Source organism: Arvicola amphibius, chromosome 7, assembly GCF_903992535.2.
Source record: "Arvicola amphibius chromosome 7, mArvAmp1.2, whole genome shotgun sequence".
NCBI classification, from domain to species: domain Eukaryota; kingdom Metazoa; phylum Chordata; class Mammalia; order Rodentia; family Cricetidae; genus Arvicola; species Arvicola amphibius.
The window spans coordinates 101,809,980-101,834,818 of record NC_052053.1 but is presented as its reverse complement, the minus strand read 5'-3'; the positions used below and the strand labels follow the sequence as shown (position 1 = coordinate 101,834,818).

At 50.8% G+C, this 24,839-nt stretch overlaps 1 protein-coding gene across 2 annotated transcripts; it reads right to left on the bottom strand.

The window, feature by feature from the left end:
- Positions 1-529: 529 nt before the first annotated feature.
- On the bottom strand, positions 530-24,369 carry Rab15 (RAB15, member RAS oncogene family). 2 transcript variants are annotated; one of them, XM_038338226.1, is made up of 7 exons: positions 24,318-24,369; positions 5,156-5,216; positions 4,272-4,332; positions 3,470-3,547; positions 2,475-2,564; positions 1,235-1,300; positions 530-1,054 (listed from the first exon to the last, which is right to left on the bottom strand). In XM_038338226.1, exons 2-7 carry the CDS (start codon positions 5,200-5,202, stop codon positions 896-898), a joined length of 501 nt encoding a protein of 166 aa, XP_038194154.1. In that variant the 5' UTR covers positions 5,203-5,216; positions 24,318-24,369; the 3' UTR covers positions 530-895. The 2 variants fall into 2 exon arrangements, with proteins under 2 accessions (XP_038194154.1, XP_038194153.1); XM_038338225.1 differs by lacking the exon at positions 24,318-24,369 and adding an exon at positions 22,887-23,010.
- Between the last annotated feature and the right edge of the window lie 470 nt (positions 24,370-24,839).

The window sequence follows — 24,839 nt, the reverse complement described above, 5'->3', positions numbered from 1 at the left end:
TGATCCTCACTTTAAATTCAGGAATCTAGGTGAAGAGGTCACGTACTCGGTGCACGGGAGGTAGAATAGAGGTGACTTGTCCCTGCCACTCCTTATCCTTTTGTTTTTTCCTCTGCTCACGGAGACCCAGTTCCTCACAGAGGCCTGTAGGCAGCCAGGCAAGGCCAAAGCTCCAGCAAAAAGCAAAGGCAGAGGAGGCCAGCCCAGGCCTGAGGCCCACCAGGTAGTGTTTTCTTCCTATCTCAGTGTTCTGCTTTCCCAGGTCATCAGGGAGGCAGCCCATGGCACAAGGAGGGGTGGCAGGGAGGGGGAAGAAGCAGCACCCATAGCCCTTAAGCTCACCCCAGAACAGGGTGGCTCATCCTTCCTGGGGCACAGCCGGGGTCCATTCCCTTAGGCAGAGTCAGGAAGGAAGGAAAAGGAAAGAAGGGAGGGAGGGAGGGAGGGAAGGAAGGAGAGAGGACCTGCAATGGCAGCCACACAGCAGGACACACAGGCAAAGGAAGAACAGAGACAGGGATGCCAAATACATTGGAGGGAAGTGGGTGGAGGAAGAGTAGAAAGAAGAGAAAAAGCAGAGAACTCGAGATGCACTAAGAAATGAGTCTTTAAGTGGCCTTGACTCCAGCCTTGATCACTGTCCCAGGAGCGTGGGGTGGCGAGATGGTCACAGCGGGCCTGTGGCTGGGAAACAGGCTGAAGGTCACCGCTCCAGGAGGGGCTGGGGGCACAGAGGCCACGGCAGAGCTGCTCACGGGGCCAGGCAGGGGAGTAGCAGCTACTGATTTTCAACAGGGTCATCAAAGAAAGGACAGCAGTAGGCAAAGCCCAGGCTCCCCTGCTTCCACGGGCCTCCTGAGGGAAGGGAGTCGTGGGGGGATTCCACACAGGATCCTCAGCACCAGCAGGTCTTTGAAGAGTTCGCTGGGCCCTCAGGTTTGCCTTCTTCTTCCTCCAGTTCTGCCAATGCTAGCTCATTGCTGGTACGTGTTCGGAGACCATCCAGCTCTTTCCTGTGGGCCTGCAGCACCAGCTCCGTCAGACGAGTGAATGACTGGGAAGCCGAGGAGCACAAGTTAGTCCAGTGTCCCCATTCTCTGCTTCTGGTAACCCTGCCACTGCCCAAAGTGGAAGGGGTCTCCCATCTTATCTTGGCTCTATTTGCCACCTCTTCTCCCCATTCCTGTCTTCTGGGCTCAGCCAGGGACAGGGTAGCAGTCCCCGGTGCTCTTACCTCTTTGATGTTGAGGTTGGTGCAGGCACTTGTTTCGTAGAAGTCCATGCCGTACTCCTTAGCCAGCTGCAAGACAAGGGCACTTCTGAAAGAGAGGCAGTGAGGGAAGGAGGCCCGTGCCACCTGGTTTGTGCCGCTGCCATCGCATTCTCAGTGTGTGCCACGGTGACATGATGACCCGCATGGGACACTGGGGGCTCTCTCTAGGACACAGGCTGGCAGAGGATGGGATAAGATGCTCCACCAATATACCTATTTCACCGAAGTCTCAACACGCACACGCACACACACACACACACACACACACACACCGCTATATCAGGACACAAAGACAACAGCATAGGGCATCTAAATGAGAAATACGGGCTCTGAGTGCAACGAAGCCAGTCTAGGTGCCAAGCTGCCACCCAGGCACCGTGAAACCCAGAACGAGTTACTATGACCATTCCCTCCAAGCCCCAGCACCATTCTCTATTAAAGCGGAATGACAGTGTCTGCATCAAGGGTTAGCGAACGATTAAATGGGTCACACAGATAAGAGCACTTACCATGGTGCCACATGGGTTGTGCTCAATAAAAACTCTTAGTCTTGTAGGGTTTGCCTCCACTTTTGCATTTTAATGACATTGTATTATTTGTTATGCGCCTCTCTCCCAAAAATCAATTTTATTTTAAGGACTAATAGAATGTTATCGACCGGAGAGGAAGAGAAAATCTTGTGAGGCGCTCAGAGGGGGTGGATGACTCTTGCCCCAGACTGCCTGCCAATCTTTCTGTTGCGTGGGAGTATGGTCTCCCTGCATGCTTGGAGATGCTTTGTCCCTCTCGGCCCCACAGCTTGTCTACCTGAGGGTTCTTCATTCCCACACTTTCCAGGCATATGGAGTCAGGAAGTGAGGTCTGTGGGGGGGGGAGGGGAGGTGGAGTGGGAGACCCCTCCCTTATGCAAAACATCAGCTATGCACAGAGTCTGTTAGAGATGTCAGCAACTGGCTTCCTCATCTCTATCGCAGAGGCGTGATCTTGAACACAGCATCATCTTGTTTAAGGGGTCTTGGACCTGCTAGAGTTGCTGCCTAAGAGGTCTCCCCCCCTCCACCATGTGGACCCCTGGTCATTGTCCTGAGGATCAGAAAGCAAACTCTCAAAACTGTCAGCTCCCCAGTGATGGAAGGGTGAGAGGACCTGACGATGGTGAGGGGGTCCCTGCTTTCAGGACAGTCCCAGCAAGTTCACGTACCTGCTGCCCTTGCTCTCTGCCCACCTGCCGCTTCTGCTCTTCATCAGCCTTATTTCCTATGAGGATCTTCTGGACTCCTTCTGGGGCATACTAAGGACAAGACAGAGACAGGCCTAAGGGAGGGCTCCTCTTCATTCCCAGCTCCTCTTCATTCCCAGCTCCCCAATACCGTCTCTACTGGCCTCCAAACCACCAAGCCCAAGAACCCTAGGGACAGAGTAGGCTGACTGGGTAGAGATAGCAGAGCCCCAGTACCCTTATCTGTGGTTTTGTTTTCCATCAGTCAGCCTTGAACTAAAAATATTAAACGCAAAATTCCAGAAATAAACAATTCCTAAGTATTATATTATTATTCCATATTGCAATTTTGCTATTGTTGGCGTTATTTTTATTGACTGTGTCTAATTTATATATTTTGCCACAGGTACTCAAGACTAGGGAAAGCCAACATATAAAGGGTTTGGTACTATCTGCACTCCTCAGCTTCCATTGTGAGTCTGAGAACTGAGTGTCATGAAGACTAGAATACCTTGGCTGACCCCAAGAATGTCACAGGCACAGTTTAGGGTAGGAGATGCTAATGCAGATGCCTTGTTGGGTTGAACAAATGCTGTCTGAACTGCAAGGTTTGGGGACCCAAGGAGCTGAAATCGTTTCCCATGGCTTCCTCCACCATGTGCAGAGGCAGGTCTAGTAGCCCAGACTTGTAATTCCATCCGGGCCTGAGGTTTTGAGGAAGACGCTGCCCATGAAGCAGTCTTGGGACTAATGCATGTTCAAGAATGACATGGCTACAGGAGCCTAGGAGGGCATCGCGCATGAGGGTAGGGAAGGTTCGGCTTTTTCCACACAGCTTACCCAAAGGTCTCTATCCAAAGTCATAAAAGGCAAGATTGTTTTGGCCAACTGGGAGAGCTTGTTTTACCCCGGGGCCCATGTTTTGCCTTTCCCTGAGGTACCTTCCCCCATCCCATCAGTGAGGCAGAACCTCCTACCTCATCCACGTCACTGACCCACTTCATGATGTGCTGGTAGGAGCGCTCGCTGCTAATGTCATAGACTAAAAATATTCCCTAAGAGGGGAAAAAAGAAAGAGACAGACACAGTAGAATATACAGTCATGGGGCCAGAACGGTGGTCCTTATTATGTCCAGCCCGCTCTCCCTTTCCCCTGCCTTTCTCCTTTTCTCAGCATGCAGACACGCTTCCTTTCCCCTCAGATCTCCACAGCTGCCACTCTGTAGGCCTGTCATGGAATTCTTAGATAGGAAGGCATTGCATGAGTACAGACGGAGGGGGGAGGTGTTGTGGGAATTCATTCAGTCAATAGCCCTATAGATACCAGCCCATTAGGGCGCAGTTTGAGGTACTATAAGCACAGACAGGAAGCCTCCTCAGCCCTTTTTCCTTTTGGTGGTTGGTGGTCGGTGTTCGGTTGGCAGCTCCCAGCACCCACAGAGCAGAGGAACACAGGGGCTCTCTTACTGTGAGTGTTCCCCAATAAGCATTTGTTAATCCTTTTCCACAGGCTCTCGTGGACCTTCCTTTAACTGCGCAACACACGAGTTGACCTGGGTCGCTGGCTTGGGGTAAAGGGTCAAGAGTGGAGGGTGTGTGGAAGAGTGACGAACCCAGCTACACTAAGTGGTCTGTGAGTAACTGAAGAACAGAGAGTGAGAGGCTGGGTTTACTCAGCAGGCAATCTGTGGGCCCTATTTAGAGACACAGGCATCTCAAACACCACACTGGAAGTGTGGAGAGCAGCTTCCCAACTCTGCCCCTGAGATGGTGACTCACCTGGGCCCGCCGATAGTACTGCTTCGTGATGGTCTGGTACCTCTCCTGCCCTGCTGTGTCCCTGCAAGAGAAAAACCTCAGAAGGGTCCTTGGGGGACAGATGATGAGGGAGGCGCAGGAGCTAGGATCCCCTGTACCCTAGGAGGAAAAGCTGGGGAATTTCAGGGTAAAAACAATAGTTCTCTAATCCCCAAGAGTACCAAACACACTCGAGTCTGCAGCAAGAGGCCTGGTCCTCGGTATGGGCACAGGCAAGGCCAGCAGGGCCTCGGCCTCTTCTCAGTATTACTGAGTCATGAACAGCTCTCCAGAACTCAGCGACTGTGGCCATGCTCGGCCAAGTGGGAGGATTTGTCACACACCCAGTGTTCAGGGCATCGCTAAAGGCAGTTCCCAAGGCATTCTAGAATTGGGAGGTAGCGCCATAAACTGGTAAGGGTTTCTAAGACCTTTAGGCCCGAAAGCCACAGCAGCCCCTGGTGGCCAATAGTGGAAACTGCACCATGTAGTACTTGAGGCATTCTGGAAAAACAAACCAGTCCCAATCTAAGCAGGGAAGTGGTGCTTTCTGCCTTCCAGGTTTAGCCACAGTGGTACCGCTCCAGAGTAAAGCCCAACTCGGAGAGACGCCTACAGCACTTACTTTCCTAGCTCCTAATTCCTGTCCTTTGGTGACTTCCCATCAATCCCATGGTCTGCTGAGATTAAGGTTCATAGAACAAGGCATGTGTGTTTCTGATCTCACTCTTCATTGAGATATCCCAGTTACCCCAGATGAAGCTTAAGAGGATTTTTATAAATGACAGTACACTCAGGAACAGCTCAGAGTCCCGTCCCCCCCCCCCCACCTCATTTTCCCGGCCTCCTCCTGCTGCCCAACTCACCAAATCTGTATCCGCACTTTGATGCCGTCTACTTCAATGGTCTTCATCTTAAAGTCGACACCTGGAGAAAGCACGCACGTCAGGAAGGGGGCTCCCTCGAAGAAGGCCTGAGACACCCACGTGGAAGGGCTTTTGTTTTGACTGAAAGTGACAAAGAGGTGGCCGGAAGCAAGCACCTTGTCTAACATGTTTACTAAATTGACCCTAGAGAAGCACCTAGAGCTTTGGATGAGGCTTTCATTTCCTCAGCAGTGGAAAGTGGGAACATGGCAAATTATCTTCAGGTTGCGAAGAAGACCCTGAGCCACAGCGCTGGCCCGCAACACTCCGCTGCAGCCCTCATTGACCCAATGCGCTGCGTGGCACGTGGCAGGTACACAAAGCCTGTCAGCTGATGAATGGAAGAAGCAGGAAGGCACAGGAAGCCCCGGGTTCTCGGGTTTCTCTGCCCAAGGCTCTGAAGAGCTGACTGCCAGTCACCAGATCGAAGGACCCAGAGCAGAAACAGCTGAGGAGAACTACAAGAGGATTCAGCGCCGTCAGCCACAGCAGGCTTAAATGCGCATGCCGACTGGACAAAGAGAGATGCCTGGATCACCAGGCCTTTTGCCAGCTCAGTGTGCCCAGTGATTCAAGAGCAGGGTCTAATGGGGTAAATTGGCAGGTTTGTGTATTTCCTGACAGCAGGTCACAGGGTATCATAATCCACAGTCTTCAGCTAGGGAACATGGGAAACGTACAATTGTGGCCTGTCCATCACCAGCTGCATCATAGGCCCAGAAGGTCCCAAAGGTGCCAGCATCTGCAACACTGCCGCCATCTACCGCCAGACGTGGGCTTTGCTGAGCAGCAAAGCGTGGTCCCTTATCTCTCCTGTCCCCAGCTTCCACAAAGCCAGGCACCACAGTCAGCCTCTTTCCTCCCACTAGAGCAATCATCGTTTAATTAGAAGGGAGAAAAGGCTTCAGAATGGAAGACCTGAGCTAAATCAAGTCGGTCAGATGTGAATCATTTGTCGCCTGCCTGAGCTGATTCATACCTACTCAGCTGTACTTTTCCAAATGGCATTCGTCCCTGTGCAAAGAGAAAGGGTGATGAAGAGGAAGAGGACAAAAGGAGAGGGACACCTGGCCCTGGTGGGAGGCAGCAGCCAGCATCCTCCCTCCTTGGACAAATGGTTATAAAGAATTGGCCTCTCCTCAGAGCCTGACACAGGAGGTTGTCAAGAATCGTGAAGTTCTTGTTGTTTCAGTGTAGGGTACCTTCTTCCAAAAAGGAACCTAGCTCACCCTCATAGCCTGGGCAAGAACATGCCCTGCTCAGAGTAGTCCCAGGAGAGGAGGGAGGTAGATGGCTTTACTGCCTCTATTCCTGAACATCTGTGACAGTTGCATTTGTGCCCTGCACAGGTCTCCGTGTGGGATAGCAACGATGACCCAAGGTCCCTTCCCTTACAAAGGCCCAGATGCACATAACCTGCCTGAGGTTGGCACAGCGTGTATCAAGTTTCCAATAGTCTGACTGTACTGCTTCCTGGGAGGACTGAGGGGAGAGTTATGTGTTAGCATGTGACCTCCACAGGGAAACAGTAGTGATGGCTAACATTGACGGGCTCTAGAATCTAGATCCTGGGATTGCAAGCAGGAGTGCCTGCGAGGGAGTTTCTAGACTGTATCCAAAGGAGGTAGGATGATTCACCCCAAATGTGGGTGATACCACTTCAGGTTTGGGGGTCCTGGGCTGACTAAAAATGGGAAGGCAAGCAGGGCAGGAGTATTCATCTCCTTCTGCTTCCTGCCTGTAGATGCCATGCGGTTCCTGTCACAATGTCAAAGATGTAAAATGAGAGAAATCGTCACTGTTTCATTTTCTGGTTTCCTGGGAGTCCTTGAAAGGAAGGGCTCTGCTGAGAGGGGAGCTTCCAGTGCTGAGGAGACAATTTCCTTGGGAGAGAGGAGGGAGAAAATGGGGCAAAAGCTGTGAGAAAGGGTAGGAGGGGTAAGCAGATGAGGAGTTCTCAGGAGTGAGTGCTGGATCCTGATTAGCTGACTTCAGAGCTGCATGGGCCAGAGTCAAGACTGGGAAATTCTGGGGATCCCAGCAGTCTCCCCTCACAGATGGCACTGCAGCCTAGCTACTCCCAGTTTTGTTTTACTGTCTGAGAAATAAAGGATTCCCGCTTGGTCTGTCTATACACAATCGTGTGAGGGAAGGAAGAGTCCGTGTCTTCTGAACAATGTTCCCACCTTTCTTTAAATATAAAAGATGTAAAAGATTGGAGCCCAGGGATCTCCAGTGGCATGTACTCACTCCTTCTCTATGTCCTCCTGCACCCAGAATTTCCACTGTATCCATCCTACCAACAGAACCCTGGTCTGCAATGCCAAGTGCTGACTGCAGCCCTCGCTCTATCCTGCGTGACGGATGGGTTGTTTGTTTGTTTGTTTTTCCCATTGCAAGAGAGAATCAAAACTCCTGCCTGACAGAGTCCCCTGGAGACTCAAGTTTCTTATTCAGGCATCCACCTGTCACGCTATCCTCCCTACGGAAGTCTTCAGCCCCTGAGTTGCCCTCTCCTCATGCAGACTCTCAACAGAGTGTTCTTCACAGCCTGCCTCTCAGGCCTACCTCTTCCCGTCCTTCCTTACAGAAGAGTCCTCCCTCAGGCTCATCCTCCTAACAGGAAGCTCCTCCCAGTTGCTGCTTTTGCATCTCTTAGGAAGAAGGGATAGCCGCTGTCTGCCTCCACCCTAGGGCTCACTCCTGCCTGGCCTGAGGCAGTGTTAAACTGCACACAGATTGGAATCCAGGAGTTGTGAGAGGCAGCCTGAGGAGTTCTATCAAAGCCTCAGAGGAGGGGAGGCATGGATTGTACCTTGATCGGGAGCTCTTAGGACAATAGTTTCCAAAGTGTATTCTGGGACTTGCAGCCTTATAGTATCACCTTGGATTTAGAAAGGCAGAAGCCTGGGTCCTGCTTCAGACTTGGAGAATCAGGACCCAGGAGATGTGAGACCCTGCAGTCTGTTTCAGCAAGCTCCCTGGAGATTCCCGCACATCTTGAGTTTGCCAGCCACGTGGCTCAACAGCTTTGCACCTGAACCATCAAGGAAGGCGGCGCGGGCAGTCTTTCTCAATGTGTACTTTGCAGAGCCTTGGCTAAATTTAGAATCACCCAGGAGACTTCCTTTTTCATTTTAATGCAGCTACCTTAAAACATAAATAATAAAATTAAGGAAAAGAAAGAAAAAGAAATATAGGTACCTTAACCGGTCTAAATCTACTCAGTCATAATTTAATTAAGGCCTGGAAACTGTATTTTTAACAGCACTTTGTGGAGCAGTGGTTCTCAACCTTCCTAATGCTGCGACCCTTTAATACAGTTCATTTTGTGGTGACCCCCCCACCACCACCACAAAATTATCTTCTTTGCTGCTTCAGAACTGTAATGTTGCTACTGTTATGAATCATAATGTAAGTATTTATGCGTTCCCAATGGTCTGAGGGTCATTTGACCCCCAAAGGGTGGCGACCCACAGGTTGAGAACCACTAGTGTAGCGTATGTGAGGAAATTAGCTAGAGGGAAGTCTGAGAACATAACACAGAGGATGAGACACATTAGTCAGTCCTGGATTCAGAAAGACCTGGGTCTGAATCTTGAGTTGGGCGCTTAACATATAAGTCATTTCTCCCAGTTTCCGTTTTCTTATTACTAGAACGAGACTACCACTTGCCTCTCAAGGTGTGCTGTGGGGCATACGTAAACAATGAGTACATAACACGCAACAGACAGCAGTGCCCATTCCCATGATGATGAATTAAATGCCAGTGTCCCCCACAGGCTCACATGTTTGAATGCTTGGTTCCCAGTTGGTGGCACTGTCTGGTGGGGGGCTTTAGGAGGCGTGGCCTTGCTGAAGGTATGGGCATTGAGGTTTCAAGGCCTGAGGTCATTACCAGTGAGCACTCTCTGCTTCCTACTTGCAGTTCAAGATGTGAGCCCTCAGCTTCTGCTCCAACCATGATGTCTGCTACTGACCATGATGGAGTCTGACCCCTCTGGGATCATAAGCCAAATAAACTCTTCCTTCTCTAAGTTGTGTTGGTCATGGTGTTATCTATCACAGCAGCAGAAGTTACTGACTCATCTACCTTCCCTCTACAAAAAAGACTCTTGGAAGCATGGAGCTGGAAACCTGATAACCCACCACAAACGGGATTTCACCAGCAGCAGGAACCTCATGAGATGCAAATTCTTGGGGTCCAGACCGGTCAGATCTTATGTGTGCTGAAGTAGCCAATCCCCAGGCAGAACTACACCCATGGTTCTTAGTAATACTTATCTTATTTATAAAAAAGATGTCTCTTAGCTACAGAATCCCGGGGAAGCACGTAGGTGTGGAGATTGCTGTTGTAAGACGCGGAGAGATCAAGCTACTCATGCCCCCATGTCCTATAGCTGAGTCAGAACTGGAAAAACCTGTCTCAAAATCTGCCCAGGATGTTCTTGACTCAGCCAGAGGCTTCCAACTCTTTGAGGCTGGAGGCTGAGGAATCATGTTGCTTCTTCGTTTACACTTGCTCCGATGTTTTGAGGCCCTCGGAAGTGAGGAAACGGGCATGCACGGGGCAAGCCCGTAGCTCTGCTATGGTCCCAGTGTCCACACTCCCTTCCCATTCATTTGCTGAAATGCAGTGAAGCTGGAAAACTGCTTTGGTGAGGTCATTCGGTCATGTTGACAAGGGCCCTCAGAACTGAGATTAGAGTCCCTTTCAAAAGAGATCTCAGGATGGTGCACACCTTTAATCCCAGCACTAGGAAGGCAGAGGTAGGTGGATGAAGGATAAATTTGAAGTCAGCCTGGTCTACCAAGTCTACATGGTGAGATCTTGTCTCAGAAAACATAAAGCAAAACAATAACAACAAAATACACTTAGACATAATAAAATAATAATAATAGTAATAGTAATAATAATAATAATAATAAAAATTAAAAAAAAATAAAGAGCCCCTGGGCAGTTAGCCCCTTTGCCTTCTGCTATGGAAGGAGCAATCATTGTAGCAGAGGAAATCCTCAGCTGACAATGAATCTGCTCGCACCTTGATTTTAGGCTTCCCAATAATCCCCTAACTATACATTTCTGTTGTTTATAAATTACTGGTCAAGCTGGGCAGTAGTGGTGGCACATGCCCTTAATCCCAGTACTCACGAGGCAGAGGCAAGGGGATCTCTGAGTTCGAGGCCAGCCTGGCCTAATACAGAGTAAATTCCAGGACAGCCAGGGCTACACAGAGAAACCCTGTCTTGAAAAACAGAAATAAATGACTAGACAAATGTTCTTTGTTACAGTATCCCTCATTAATATCCACTATACTTTCTTCAGGGAACCCTTTGTTCTTGGAGATAGTTAATGGCTCCAATAATTCATCAACCTGCCTGAATCACTTCTGTGTCAGCAAGCTGCTGTCCGTCGTGGTTCCTGACACAGCCAGTGTCCTTCTTGGCTAAAGCTGCAAATCCACAGCCTCTGCTCAAGGAATTAGGTTTGAGTGCAGGGTGCTCCTTGTGGAGAGGAAGCTGCTGACCGGACCACTGGTGGTTCTGCTGGTGATTCACATGGTAGTCTAGCTAACACGCAAGGAGGGCTAGCTAACTAACTTCAGGCCAACTCCCTCCAAACCAGCACAGTAGCACACACACTTGGAGTCTCAGCTACTCGGGAAGCTGAGGCAGGAGAGTTGCTGGAGCTCGGGAGTTTGAGAGCGGTGTAGACAGCATGACTTTTGAGAAATCCCTTTGAAAGAAAGAAGCCAGCCAGCTTCCTCCAGATGAAGGCTTATCCATGTCCCATCAGGAGGAACACAGGCAAAAGGATGCTAGAGAGTAGCAGAGATGCCTAAGGACCACGTTGGCTGGAGCTGGGGTTGGTGGTGCCAGACCATGGTATCGGAGTCAGTTCAGACCCAGCTTCAAGTTCAGCCTCAAGTTCATGCCACTTTCCTTTGGGATATCTATGAGTGTCTCAGGACTTCCAAAGGAGTCACAGCCTGTGACAGTTCACTGCTGCCTAATGGCTTCCCACGCTGGTAGGGAAGGCTTCAACCAGGGCATTTGGAAGAAGAGTTAAAAAGAAAAAACAAAACAAAACAAAGTCAATGTTCCCTATCTTTGCTGCCTCCTACTGCTGTCTTCAAGCCCTATCTAGGTAAATAGCACCTAAAAGCCCGAGAGCGTATTTTATGTTTCAAACTTTTTTTTTTTTTTTTTTTTTTTTTTTTTTTTTTTTTTTTTTTTTTTTTTTTTTTGGTTTTTCGAGACAGGGTTTCTCTGCAGCTTTGGAGCCTGTCCTGGAACTAGCTCTTGTAGACCAGGCTGGTCTCGAACTCACAGAGATCCGCCTGCCTCTGCCTCCCGAGTGCTGGGATTAAAGGCGTGCGCCACCACCGCCCGGCCTGTTTCAAACTTTTTGTTATTATTGTTGTTGATCGCTTTGCTTTTCAAGCCTTTGTGTAAGCATGGCATTGGGTGTTAGGATTCCGGCATTGTGCTGGCCTGTCACCTGTCAGGATGCACTCAGGCAGTACCCTGGCCAGCCCAGGGTTCTATGATGCAAAAGGTCCCTTTAAGGGACAAGCTCTGCCTATTCACGCTCTCCCGTTCTTGCTGCTCTTCTGAGAGAGCAAGCAGGGGTCTCTCTCTCTCTCTCTCTCTCTCTCTCTCTCTCTCTCTCTCTCTCTCCCTTCCCTTCTCCCACTTTTCTCTGAACAAAACTCCACACATAAGCTCTGTCTGCCTGCATGCTGTGTCTCTCCCTCACCGGCCGCCAGGGTTCCTTTCGCACAGAATCCTATCACTGGGAATAAAACCCCCGTCCAGAAAGCATAACGAAGGACATATATGCACCTGTCAATCAGGAACAGAGGCGTTTTTCCTGCCATCTAACAATGCCAGGCACAGGGTGATTGTGAACGGCACTGCCCTCACCATGTGGCCGTGGCCTAGGGAACCTCAGGCCTCCTCTCTTCCTTCTGGGTCCTGGCTGCATTGGCTCTACCCACAGAGCACCAGTCTCCCACAGTACCGTCCAGAGACTGCCTGGCCAGAGTGTGATGATAGTACAGCCATCAGTGACCAGAAAGACAGCCAAGGCTCTTCTCTGGGCACCGACATGTGGGGCAACACAGGCCAGGCAAGAGACAAGGCCTGGTGCTGACTTGGTTTCAAAATTATCCTAAGGGCTTGCCGACTCTCTCATCTAGCAATGAAGGTGAAGGCTACAGAAAAGCAACAGGGCTTAACCGGGACTCTTCCTGCCCACTGCTGAAGGCATCCCTCAGAAAAGCAGGCAGGGACTGTGTTAAGAACACCATGGGTGGTCAAAGTTCTCTTTCCTATTCCGCCTTCATCACTAGTTAGCACGTGGTCATGGGAGGGCTGGCTAATCTCTCCAGGCCTTGGGCTTCCTTGCCTGTTAGTGGAGGAGGACAATCCCAGTGTCAGAAGATTCCTGTGAAGAGCTTGAGATACTGGATAAGACCCTCACAGGAGCCGGCACAGGGCTTTATAAAACACTAGATGAAGACCTTACCAATCTCCCTAGAGAGAGAGAGTGGAACTGTCCTGGTTAGTCTGTTTGTCTGTCCGTTTTGTTTTTCAACGTGACACAACCTAGAGTCAGCTGGCAAGAGGGAACCTCAGGTGGAGATCTGCCTTGTTCAGACTGGCCTGTGGCCATGTCCGTAAAAGTCTGTCTTAGCTGGTGATAGGTACGGCAGGGCAACACCATCCCTAGGCAAGTGAGCCTGGGCTGTATAAGAGCACTAATGGGGCATGAACCGGTGAGCCCGTCAGCACACGACATGCCTCCATTCTTCTCTTCCAGTTCCTGGTTGAGTTCTTGCCCCGACTTCCCTCAATGACGGACTGTGACCTGGAAGAATAAGCCACACAAACCCTTCCCTCTCCCAAGTTGCTGTTGGTTAGAGTGCTTCATCACGGGAACAGAACAGAAACTGAGAGTCCCAGTCCGGGCAACGGAAAGAACTCTAGGAAGCTAGGGAAGAAAAGGGAAGCAGAGCAGAGCTCTAGGCAAAGCAAAAAAGCAAAGACCACCAACTGTGGAACCCAGGAGGTCCCCAGAGTCTGGCAAAGCTAATACGGGTATCAGCAGCTGCCTCCCTCCAGCCAGCACCTCCTGGGTTAATTTCGGGTGCCAGCTTGCCTGTCTACCAACGCCACATGTTTGAGTGGAAACAAGGCTGTCTCTGGATGCCAAATGTTATCACCACAATCAACCACAGCCTAAAAGGCCAGCAGTGTGACCTGAGCCTTTTCATTAGCAGTGAGACGCTACATAAGGCACCATTTAATACAACTGAAACCCAAGGCAGACACCCAATCTCTGGGGCCATGCTGGCTCCAGTTACCAAGCATCAGTCCCGTGAATGCCCTCATTCTCCATGCTGGCATGAAACTGGCATGCACTGGACACATGCCGCTCCTACAGGTTGTATCAGGAGGTCACTTCCAAACAGGTCACCTGACCAAACAGGTCAACACTGAAACAGGCTTCAGGTAGAGGCAGACTCAGTGGGGAGGTGGCTGGCTAACTCCATACAGGCGTCATAGTAATCCCCACCTCAAAACTCCCTCTCCACCGGGCAGTGGTGGCACACACCTTTACCTTCAATCCCAGCACTTGGCATGCAGAGGCAGGTGGATCTCTGTGAGTTCAAGGCCAGCCTGGTGTACAGAGTGAGTTCCAGGACAGCCAGGGCTGTTACCCAGAGAAACCCTGTCTCAAAAAAAAAAAAAAAAAAAAATACCAAAGCAAATCAAACAAACAAAAAGATCTGCCTCTGAGCAAAAAGCTCCTCAGGTGACTAATAATGCCACCTCATAACTGAAGGGAGTGAGAGCAAGAATAACACACTGGGAGAGGTCAGGCTGAGCCAAGAGCAGATTCAAGACAAAGGACATCAGCACAGTCATTGCAGGGAAAGGATGAGGACGTTGTGTTCCAACCTGTCACTTGCTTCCTTCTGCTTTCTGTCTGGTGACTCTTACCTCACTCTGTCCTGGACCACATGCTGACTGACTTTCTCCTCTGTGGAACCATCCCTCACTCTGGCTCTGTTCCGAGGGAAAGGTGCACACAGACCTCAAGGCAAATGCATTGGCCACCATCACACCGTCTTGCTCTGGAAGCGGCAGGAAGCAGACACCTCAGAGGGTGCTCTGGTCTAGCCAGCATCCCGATCCTCTTCCTCCAAGGCTGTGTTTCAGCCTCCAGAGTACTGGACTCAAGGCTCTGACTCAGTTGTCTGCCCACGGGAAATTCTGGAAGTCTCATAGTGATATTCTAGCTGTTCCAGCTGCTCTTTTTTTTAAAGCTCAAACACATACACACACTTGTGTGCCCTCTAACACACACCAGTAAAAATTGATTAAATTTTTTATTACATGCTTATTTTGTGTGTGTATGAATACCCATGTATGAATAGCCATGGCACACATGCATGAATGTGTGTCTGTGTGTGTGCACGCGCGCTCTCGCATGTGACACCCTGCAGAAGTCAGTTCTCTCCTTCTACCACGTGTTCTCAGCATCCAAACTTGGGTCAGCAGGCTTGGCAACAGGCATCTTTACCCACTGAGCCATCTCACCTGCTCTTAATTTTTTTTTTAAAGTAAAAGATTAGAGGGGCTGGAGAGATGGCTCAGAGGTTAAGAGCATTGCCTGCTCTTCCAAAGGTCCTGAGTTCGATTCCCAGCAACCACATGGTGGCTCACAACCATCTCTAATGGGGTCTGGTGCCCTCTTCTGGCGTGCAGGCATACACACAGACAGAATATTGTATACATAATAAATAAATAAATAAATATTTTTAAAAAAGTAAAAGATTAGAAAAGAGTGGTAGGACCATGATCATACCTCGAGGCCTTTTCCTCGAAAACATAAAGGCTCAGTCTTTGGGAACCTCGGAGCCTAGGGCCTACTATCAGGTAGAGGAAGTCTCCCTGTCAAACACTGACCCTCACGAGACTGGAAGGAATATATGGTCCCAGGGCTTAAGTCTTCTTACTCCATGGCTCCCTGACTGTTGACAGGGTCTAGCAAGGTTGCTCCAGCTGCCTGGCTGAGTTGAAGGACATCATTTTACCCCTGGAATTCTGACTAATAAGCAGCACTAACTTTAGTCTAAAATACCAAGCCCTCATACTTGTATATCCCAGAGAACTTCACTCACATGGAGATCATGGGAGCCACTGCCTCTTTCCCTAACACGTCTGATTTCTACTATGGAATGGATCTGAGCAAAAGGGCTAGATGCTACTAGAAACAGGTGACCCCTTGCAAGGTTCTCCCCGCCCCTCACAGCCCTATACATGCCTAGCTACTGAGTTTCTCATCGTCTTAGGAGTCCCCAAAATCCAATACTACCCTTCGCCTGTCCTGCGGAAGCATCCCCTAGGAAAATGTATTCATTCATTTGTTCAAATAAACACTTCATAAACGCTTAGTGTGTGTCAGGAACTAAGCGAGGCGCTCTGAAACAGGCAGTGAATACAGCCTTGAGCTCTGAGAGCATTCATTCTAGCCGAGTAGACAGATGCTGAGGAAACCAACCAAGTCATTATTTTAGAGGGCAATGAGGGTCAAGACGTCAGAGGGGGTCAGAGGGAGAAGGGGACACAAGTCACTAAAAGTGGCTGTTGAGAGGAGCTCTCTCAAGGTAGTGGTATCTGGATTGAGGTCTCAGTGCCAAGGGTGTACAACAGAGAACGCTAAAGGACCAGAGCTCCTGGATTGAGGTCTCAGTGCCAAGGGTGTAAAACAGAGAGCGCTAAAGGACCAGAGCGAGCTCCAGGCAGAGGAGGCACAAGCATCTATCTGCAGGCGGGAATATGTTTTGGTCAAACTCAAGCTCACAGTCCTTGGGAAAGAAAGAGAATAGGGGCCAACATTTTCCTTTCTTCTGTTACAAAGAGGGAAAACATGCCAGACTCTTGCATCTTGTTGGGTCTTGTGAGGACCCTTACACATGTATCTGGGCACATGTATACTCACTCACTCACACGGGGGGGGGGGAGATGGGAAGGAAGGAGGGAGGGAAGGAGGGAGGGAGGAAGGGAGGGACGGAGGGAAAGGAAGGAGGCTCTGACCCTAACAAATCCAGCAGCGGTGGAAAGGTCGGTATTCTCTAGACACAGCCAGGAAAGGCTACGGTGTGGCCTCGCTGGTCCCAACAAGTTGGGGAATAGCTTCCACCCTGCTTCCTCTAGCACCTTCCCCTGACCTCTGTCCCAGGAGGAACTGACTTAGCCTTCAAGAGCCTACTCAAATGTCACTACTGTGAGGACTTATCAACCTGCGCAGGAGGGATGCCCCACTCGGTGAGTTCAAAGCATCTGGACATCCCATCCCTGTTACACGGGAACATCCTGGTTGTTTGGAAGCCTCACTCCCAGTGACCCTGTGAGCTCCTGGAAGGCAAAGCAGCAAGCATCTTATTCCATTCATCCTCTCATTGCCTGGCAGAAAGGGAGATTCCTTCAATAATATTCAACGAAGTTGAAAACATGCTAGAAAAAAAATGAATGGGAAAGCGAGTGACTGAATTCATGGATGGATGTGTATCTGCCAGGAGCAAGGAACAGCCAAGAGACCAATTTTAATCAAGGAGGAGCAGTCAGGGGATAGCGCACATTTCAAAGCCAACGGCTGGCTCTCTCTAGATCATGGTGCCCATCAGAGTTCTCAGTTATCTCCATCAAAATGGCAATAGAAGGGTAGCCCTCCAAGCCCATCCTACTGGTGCCCATCTGACTTCCTCAGTCTGTCCCAGATTTCCCTCAAGGGATGTGCAGAGAAAGCAGAGCCCTCTTCCGGGCAGGGGAGGTGTACACTCTCTACCCTTTGACTTGCAGGAGAGTCCCTTTAGAAGCCTTTGCTGGGGATTCTGGGATGAAGGGACTGCTCAAAGGCGCTTTGGAAGCACTGAAAGGGAATGGGATACCTGCAGGGGAGCCAGCAGTCACTGCTTGTCCTAAACATCTTTCTAAAATAGGGTGGATGATTAGCTTCTACCTCCCCAGCAGAAGGAATCAAATGTAGAGGAAACCCTGGACCCTCCTTGACTGAACTCACCGAGCAGACACACGAGTCAAGGAGAAGCCAGATTTGTTCAGGAAAGTGGCAGTTTTACAGGGGAAGCACACACAAGTATTAGATTACAGAAGTAGGCCCTCTGAGAAGACCTGGCAATTGGGATGGAAGGGTAATGGCCAAATATCGACTTCCCGTGTTATAAACCGCATTACCAAATTGTCTGTGCAGAGAGAGGAGAAGGAAAGGGCAGAGCCAGGGAGTGTAGGGAGGCAAGAGAGAAATGGGGTGCTCAAAGCCGTGGGTGAGCCAGCACATCTGTGAGTGTGGTACAGATAGGCAGGTCAGCAAGACCTTCTGCAGGTCTCAGCTGTGTCCCTCCAGGGATGATGTCCTTTGGGGGAAAGGTGGGAGACTGGGTCTGTGCCTGTGCCAAAAGGAGGAAGGACCAGAATGGAGAATAGACGGCTGAGAAAGAGTGATACCTGGTAGGGGCCCCAGCCTGAGACAGAGCCACCTTTGTCCTCCCGGGTGACCCAACTCTGTGGCACTTCCCTACTAATACTCTTCCTTCAGAGACGCTGCCAGCACTAGAGCAGGAGTATGGAACAGGGGTAAAATACACTGAGCCTGCAGCCCTGGGATGGCAGACAGCTCCCTGATTCCGTCCCATTCATTGAACACTGTATCCCCAGCCCTAGCGTAGAGGCCCGACACATCGTGGTTGACTATTCAATAAATAGTGCCCAGAGGGGCCAGGGAAACAGCATGGTTGGTAAAGCATAAATCACACAAGCCTGAGAATCTGAGTTCAAGCTCCAGCATCCAGGCAAAAGGCCAGGTGTGGCAGCATGTGCCTGGAATCCCAGTGCTGAACAGGCAGAGACAGACAGATTGGGCTCCCCTGGCTAGCAAGCCTCGTTGAATCAGTGTGCCCCAGGTCCCGAGGAGAGAGCCGTGTCTCAAAAACCAAGGTGGATGCTCCGAGGAGTGACATCCAAGGTTGACCTCTGGCCTGCATGGGTACCAGTGTATAGATCACATACCCAAAATATCGTCCAAATGATTGAGCCTTCGAGTGATGGGCAGGATGACGTCATAGCCCATTATCGACTGTTTACTCATCTCCATGACATTCGTATAAGCTAGGAATAATAAGAGTGACAGCAGCTGCAATTTTATGGAGGACTCTCCCAGTACGTTGTATCTATTAACCTCTATAATCTCCCAGGCAACCATTAAGAAAGGTTCTGCTGTCCGTTGTTTGGAACTGCAGAACTAAGCGCTGAGATCAAGTGAGTGTTTGAAGGGCTCGGGGCAGGCAAGGCAATGAGCATGTGCAGGCCATTGCCTGCGCTGTTTCCATTCTACCAAGTGCTTTTTATCTTCCCTCCTTTCTATCAGGCCTGGGGGAACGGAGTAGGGAGCGGTGGGTCTCAGGCTGCCCTAGATCTGAGAAAATCTGACAAAGCCATGACCCTCCCAGAGTGACACTGTCTTTCTTCTCAGTTCCTCGGCCTAGAAACCTGCACACCCTGGGGTCGTAGCACCCAAACATTTGCCCAGTGTCTGTCAGGTCACTTAGATCCAGGCTCAGATCTAGCTCTCCTGGTTCTTCTTCCCCTTGGTCCCCCCAAGTCACCACAAGCACCTGCCTTAGGCAGTCAGAGCCTGTTCCAGTTTTCTCCTCAAGGCAGGCGGCTGCGGCAACAAGAGAAAACAGCCTTGAGTTGAAGCAGCTGGACTGGTCCAACCAGGAAGAAGTGGTGGCCTCTCCTCACTGGAAAAGGGGAGAAGCCTGAGGGTGGCTTTTCAAACAAAAGGCCCAGAGACTGGCGAGTGTACTCCAGGAGGACCCAGGAACCATCATCCCCTGGGAAGTCCCCTCAAGGTAGTATTATATACCACAGTCCTGGCCACCATAAAGGAGATGCCTGAACACCAACATCCACAGAAGAGGTCTCCCAGCCAGATCAGACAGCCCAGGTCACAGGATAGGCTTTACTTCTTTCAGAAGTACCAGGCTGCCGGCTGGAGGTACTTCCTATTTCAAGAGAGGAAACCAAACCACAAAAGTGAAGGCGCAGGCACTTCTGCTTGGTCCCAGAGGAACAGAAAAGAGCTAAGCGGCTCCTCCTAACCGGGACAGCAGCAGACCAAGGTGCACATGATTTGGCCTCACCTCAAATTACTGAAGGTTTAGGAGACAGAGCAGAACAGAGGAATGTTCTTGCTCCTAAAAGCTCCCTTCTGCTGCAGCCAGACTGCCCAGAGTCCCATAGACACCCACTCACTTCGCACCTCTGTTATCTGTGCTCACGTTGTTCCATCTGCTCCCTTCCACTGCAGGAACCCACCCACAGGCAACCCACACCGCAGCGCCCAGCTTCAGCCTTGCCTGCCTCGTGGAATCCACAGGGACCTCTCCCTTTCTAACCTCCATTAGCAACAACTGCTCTCATCGAGTCCACCGCCTCTCACTGGCTGCCTCTGGCACATCTTCCGTGGAGGATTCCAAGACCTTTCCTAGGAGCAGTGGCTCAACTGTAGTCCATCCCTTCAGTCTAAAGAGTGCTTTCAGATGCTATCTCATTTTAGCAATAGCTCTTTATTGCCTTGCCTTGCTTCCTCAGCTAGATCAGAGACTTCTATGGGCAGGAAAGGGCAGACTGTAATGTCACTAGAATGCCTAGCATGGTCCTTCATGGGAATACTCCATTATGTTAACAGGTGAGATAGTCTTATCAGGATACGGCAGGGACAGAAGGCTCTGATTGCTCCACTCCGGACCATGCAAGGGAGCATGACTGCAAGGAAAGGAGAATGGAATGAGGGGCACAGACCTAGCTTCATGGTTGAAAGACGCAGAGTACATTAGTGCCTCAGTCTCCCCGGCTGGCTCTCTCATGGAACGTCTTGGGCTCTTATGTATATAGAATATATAGGAAATTATCAAAGAACCAGCCAAGGTGATACCAACATGAGCCAAGGATCTGAACTCTTGTCTTGGCAGCATCAGCGAACTGCCTTGTTTTCTCCATTTGTGAGACAAACAAAACAAATGGGGAGAGATGCCTAGATCAACACCCGCTATGGAATCTCCCAAGCCTAGAATACAGGGCACACATGTCTGCCTAATGGATAAATTATGAATCCGAGCTAGCAGCCCCCTCCCCCCCCCATTTCCTCGGTTCTTTGATTTGTCTTCTGGCTGCCCCTTCCTTGGGAAACTTTCCAAATCACCTAAGGAAATAGCTTCTCTGGACCATCCAATTCTTTCCCTTCAATTGTAGTTAACGCTGGAAACCGTGGCCAAGCCGGAGAGAAGCACAGGCCCTCCCTCTGTCAGCTTTAAATAAGAAAGCACTTAAGAAACCCGGTGGGGCAGATTTGAAGGGCTGGAGCGAAGGATGACAGATTTCTTTGTCTTCTGTGGACTTCAGGATCCGAAGGCATTGGAGCATCATGTGGAAAGGGGTACCAGGCCATCTTCTGATGGCAGAGAACAAACTCCAGGAAAAGGTTTTAGGCAATATGCCAAGGGAGTATAGAAGTACACCAAGACACTCACTGATTCACCACTGCCCCTGAAGGAGCGCACTCTGGAGGGTTTCCGGGGAGGTCCCTGGGCTCTATCTGCTGGAAGAAGATGGCTGAGGAAGGTTAGGAGGTTAGAGGTGTGGGGTGAAGAATGGTTCTCTTTCATGGAAAGCACAGCCTCTGCAGGGCCATCTGGCATTTTGGAAGCAGAGGTTCCTTCGCTTCTCTGCCAAAGAAGGGGGCATATGTCTCCTGGGGGAGGCTCACTCCTCACACACTGGGCAGGAGTCCTCAGGTCTTCTGCAGTGATGGGAACCAGTCAAGTCCGCAAAAGGAAAACTCCAGGTTACTCCTAGGACTTGTAACCAGGGTGCAAGCTACTCTTCAGGCAAAATCCAGGCACACCCGCCCCCCCTCCCACACCTCTTGGTTCACTGCAGACTGAACAGCTCCTGGCCTGAGACCCTTGTCAAGGATATCGGGCAAGTTTCCATAATAGAAACCTGTTGCCCTTTGTCCCCAAGCCTGCAAGCGCTCTCATACCCCATCTGGTTCCTCAGCCACTCCCTGCCTCGCTCTCATGACTTTCCCCAACACCTGCCTCATTCTCAAGGGCTCCAGAGAGGCAGGCAATCCTCTCTCAGGCAAGGCTCTGTATCTGTTCCCTTCCCTTCTCTCCAAAATGGTTTTTATTCAAACAGTGGTCCAACCCAAGCTCCTGGATCTCTTAGGAGCTGGCTTTAGTGCCCTGGAGAAATATGGACACGTTTTGTTCTCTGGCTCCAAGTGACTTGATGAGAGCAAAGCACGTCAGGAGACCGTAAGATCTCAGTGACAGGGACAACCAGCACTCAGCCAGTTTCACGCTCAAGCTAAGTGCTTTACACACACTTGTTCACTTAATCTCTACAACATCTCGGGAAGGTCTCGTTATTAGACCCATTCAACAGACGAGACACTGGAGCTCAGAGCGTAAGTCACAGTCAAGGCTATCCCAATGGGAAATCTCCAGGTAGGCCTGGCAATGCTTGCCTCTTACAAACGTGGCTCTTCTTCTCTTAACTGCAACTATGCAACTACCCTACCTTCTCTTGGCAAGGAGTGTGTGTACTGGAGAAGGAGTAGGAAGGGGGCGGCGGAGGGGGGGATCCTTAAGAGGAAGCTGAGAGCTGGGGCCCTCCCTGAAGGCTGCAGGATTCCTACTGGACGACTAGACAGCTGGCAGGTTGTTTCTGCCAGGAGCCATGAGAAGGCTACTTCAGAGACGACCAAGTCTGATACCCGGAATCAGATATAGGTGGAATCCCCTCAAGTCAAGGGCCCTCCCTTGCCCATGAAGGAAAGACCACTGAGTCACTCTCAAAACAGTGACCCTCCTGGCCTTGCCAGGGTGTCATCAGGCCTTTGTCCCGGTGTTAGGTATGTCCTGTCTACTTGCTGACCCTCTGGTCTGCATGGACATTCCCGATCTTCCTTCACCCTCCTTCAAAACTGCCGCTAGCTTTTATTTTTCTTTTCATTTTTCCTCTTGCACTATTGTATCTCTACCCTACTCCAGGTGTCTGATGGCTTTACCCACACAACAGCCCTGAAAACTCCGTTCCTTTGACCAATGTCTCCCGCTGCCCACTCCCATCCTGGCTCCACATCGACTCACCCCAAACTAAGGGTACCTAAGCGACTTACTGACTGGTGCCCACCCGGATCTCTTTTTCCTCCCCCCTTCATCTGGAGCTGTGAGTGTATCACTTCACTGGCTGTAAGTCTCGTTGCCCCAGCTCAAGGTACCCTGGCCTACACCCGTCTCTGTCTTACCATGTTGGATGGGAAGGCTCCCTAGTCAGAAGGCTGAACTCCCACCCCTAGTTCCTGATTGCAGGCAACATGTTCCCCTCACCTGCAGGAACCGAGGCTCAGGGCCCCAGTCGGGGGACTTCTCACCCCTAGGTGTGCTCCCTCTCCCTGGCCTCCCGCGCCACCGTCTCTACCTTGAGGGGCGCACAATCCCTCCCGGGCTGGGGATGAAGAAGCAACCACAAGAAGGGGAGGATGGGGCGCCCCCGGGCCAACGCCCCTTACCGATGGTGGAGATGTGCGAGGAGTGGAACTCGTTGTCGGTGAAGCGGCACAGCAGGCAGGTCTTGCCCACCCCGGAGTCCCCAATCAGCAGCAGCCGGAACAGCACATCGTACTGCTTCGCCATGGCAGGGACTCAAGGGGGCCCGCGGGTTGCGGGCGGCGGCGGGCTCAGCCCCGCTCAGCCTCTGCCATCGCGACCGGAGCCCGCCTTAGGACACCGCTGTGGCGAGAAGGAAGCTGCCCGGCCCCGGCGCTGGCCTCGCCCGCTCGCTCGCTCGCTGGAGCGGGGAAGCGCGGCTGCGGCGGGAGCGCGGCGCTGGGAAGCTCGCGCAAGCGGGTGGCGGGCGGGGACAGCCGCGGATGCCGCCCCTGTCCCGCCCTCCGCCCGTCCCCTGCGCCGCCGCCGCAGCGGGAGAGGGAGAGAGGGGGGAGGGGGGGAAAGGGACCCCGCTGCCGGTCCGGGTCGGATCCCAGCTCAGATCCTAAGCCCTGGGGTGAGGGGACCCGGCCAGTGTCGAGGAGGGAAACGTTTGCGTCTGAGTGGAGGAGTTGGGATAAGCGCTAACCGAACCCACCTCGCCAACCTTGACTTTCCCGTCCCAACACTTCTCCTCGAATCCCACCCCAAGCCTGCTCCTCCTATGCACTGGCCCCTGGCCCAGCTTATCAGTGGCAGGTCCTCACCTGGGTTCACTCCTGGTTGGAAGGCCTTCATCAGGGTCTGGATTGGAATTCCCTTTCCTCCATCAACACTCCAGTGTGTTGTGGAATTTTCTCTCATGACCATCTGGCCTCCCCACAAACACACACCATTCCTCCTCCCCTATTTCTGTGTTAAACCGGGAAAAACATCCCCTGACCCCGTTCTGTACATCAGGGTAGTAATTTTATCATTTAAAAAAATCCTAATGCAAAATTATTCGGAGGAGATTCCTGTCAAAGTCTTCTTTGGGTCTAAGTTGCTAGGATGAATCTCAGATTACTGAATATTTCTGTACACAAATGGTACCCAAGAATAAAGGGTCCGCTCTGGAGACCCAGTTTACTACTGACAAATGTGTTACCCCAAGAGGGAAATCATTCCTTTCTGGAGTTCAGAAAATTGCCTGATCTTAAGAACTAGTATTAGGGGAGAGCAAGTCTAGTCTACTTGGTCTTTTAAAAGCAACAACTGTGTAAGTGTGTGTGTGTGTGTGTGTGTGTGTGTGTGTGATGAGTGTGTGTGTGTGTGTGTGTGTGTGTTTCAGGCTGAATATTGGATGGAAAACGGATTTCTCTGTAGTTGATCAGAGAAAATGGTAAGTCTATTGTCTTCAAATGAACTATATTTCAAGTAAAGTGTCTAAATGCATATTTAAGAGGGGGAAACCTTAGGCCCTATTGCTGTTTTGATCTTAAGGAACAGATCCTAGAGTAGCCACTAAGACTCACAGTGTGGGCTTGGCGCACTGGCTCAGTGTTTGGGAACACTGGCTGCTCTTCCAGAGGTTCAGTGCTTAGTACAGCATACAGCACCCACGCGGCTGCTCACAGGAGATCCAGCGCCCTCTTCTAGTCTCGGCAGGCACCAGGCATGCATGTGATGCACAGATAGGCATGCAGGTAAAACACCTACACACATAAAATAAAGTTTAAAAATAAATAAATGTCATAATTCAAATATTCGCAGGTACATCTCTCGTCGAGTTCTCGTCGGCTTTCAAGGGAGTTCTGGGGGCTGTGGGGCTCTGCTCAGCAGCTTTGGGGCTCTGATTCTCACTTTCCTCATCTCAAAATAAGGATATTCAGGGCAACAACCTTATAGGATTGTTAAAAATAAAGTGGCATGTAGAAAGAACTCCGTTTAGCGTAATCCTGAGGTAGAGAAAACACCATTTCTGTTTCCCTGGCCTATAGGAATATCCCTCAGATGATGATTAGGTTATTGTCACTGAACAGAGTAGGCCTTTGCTG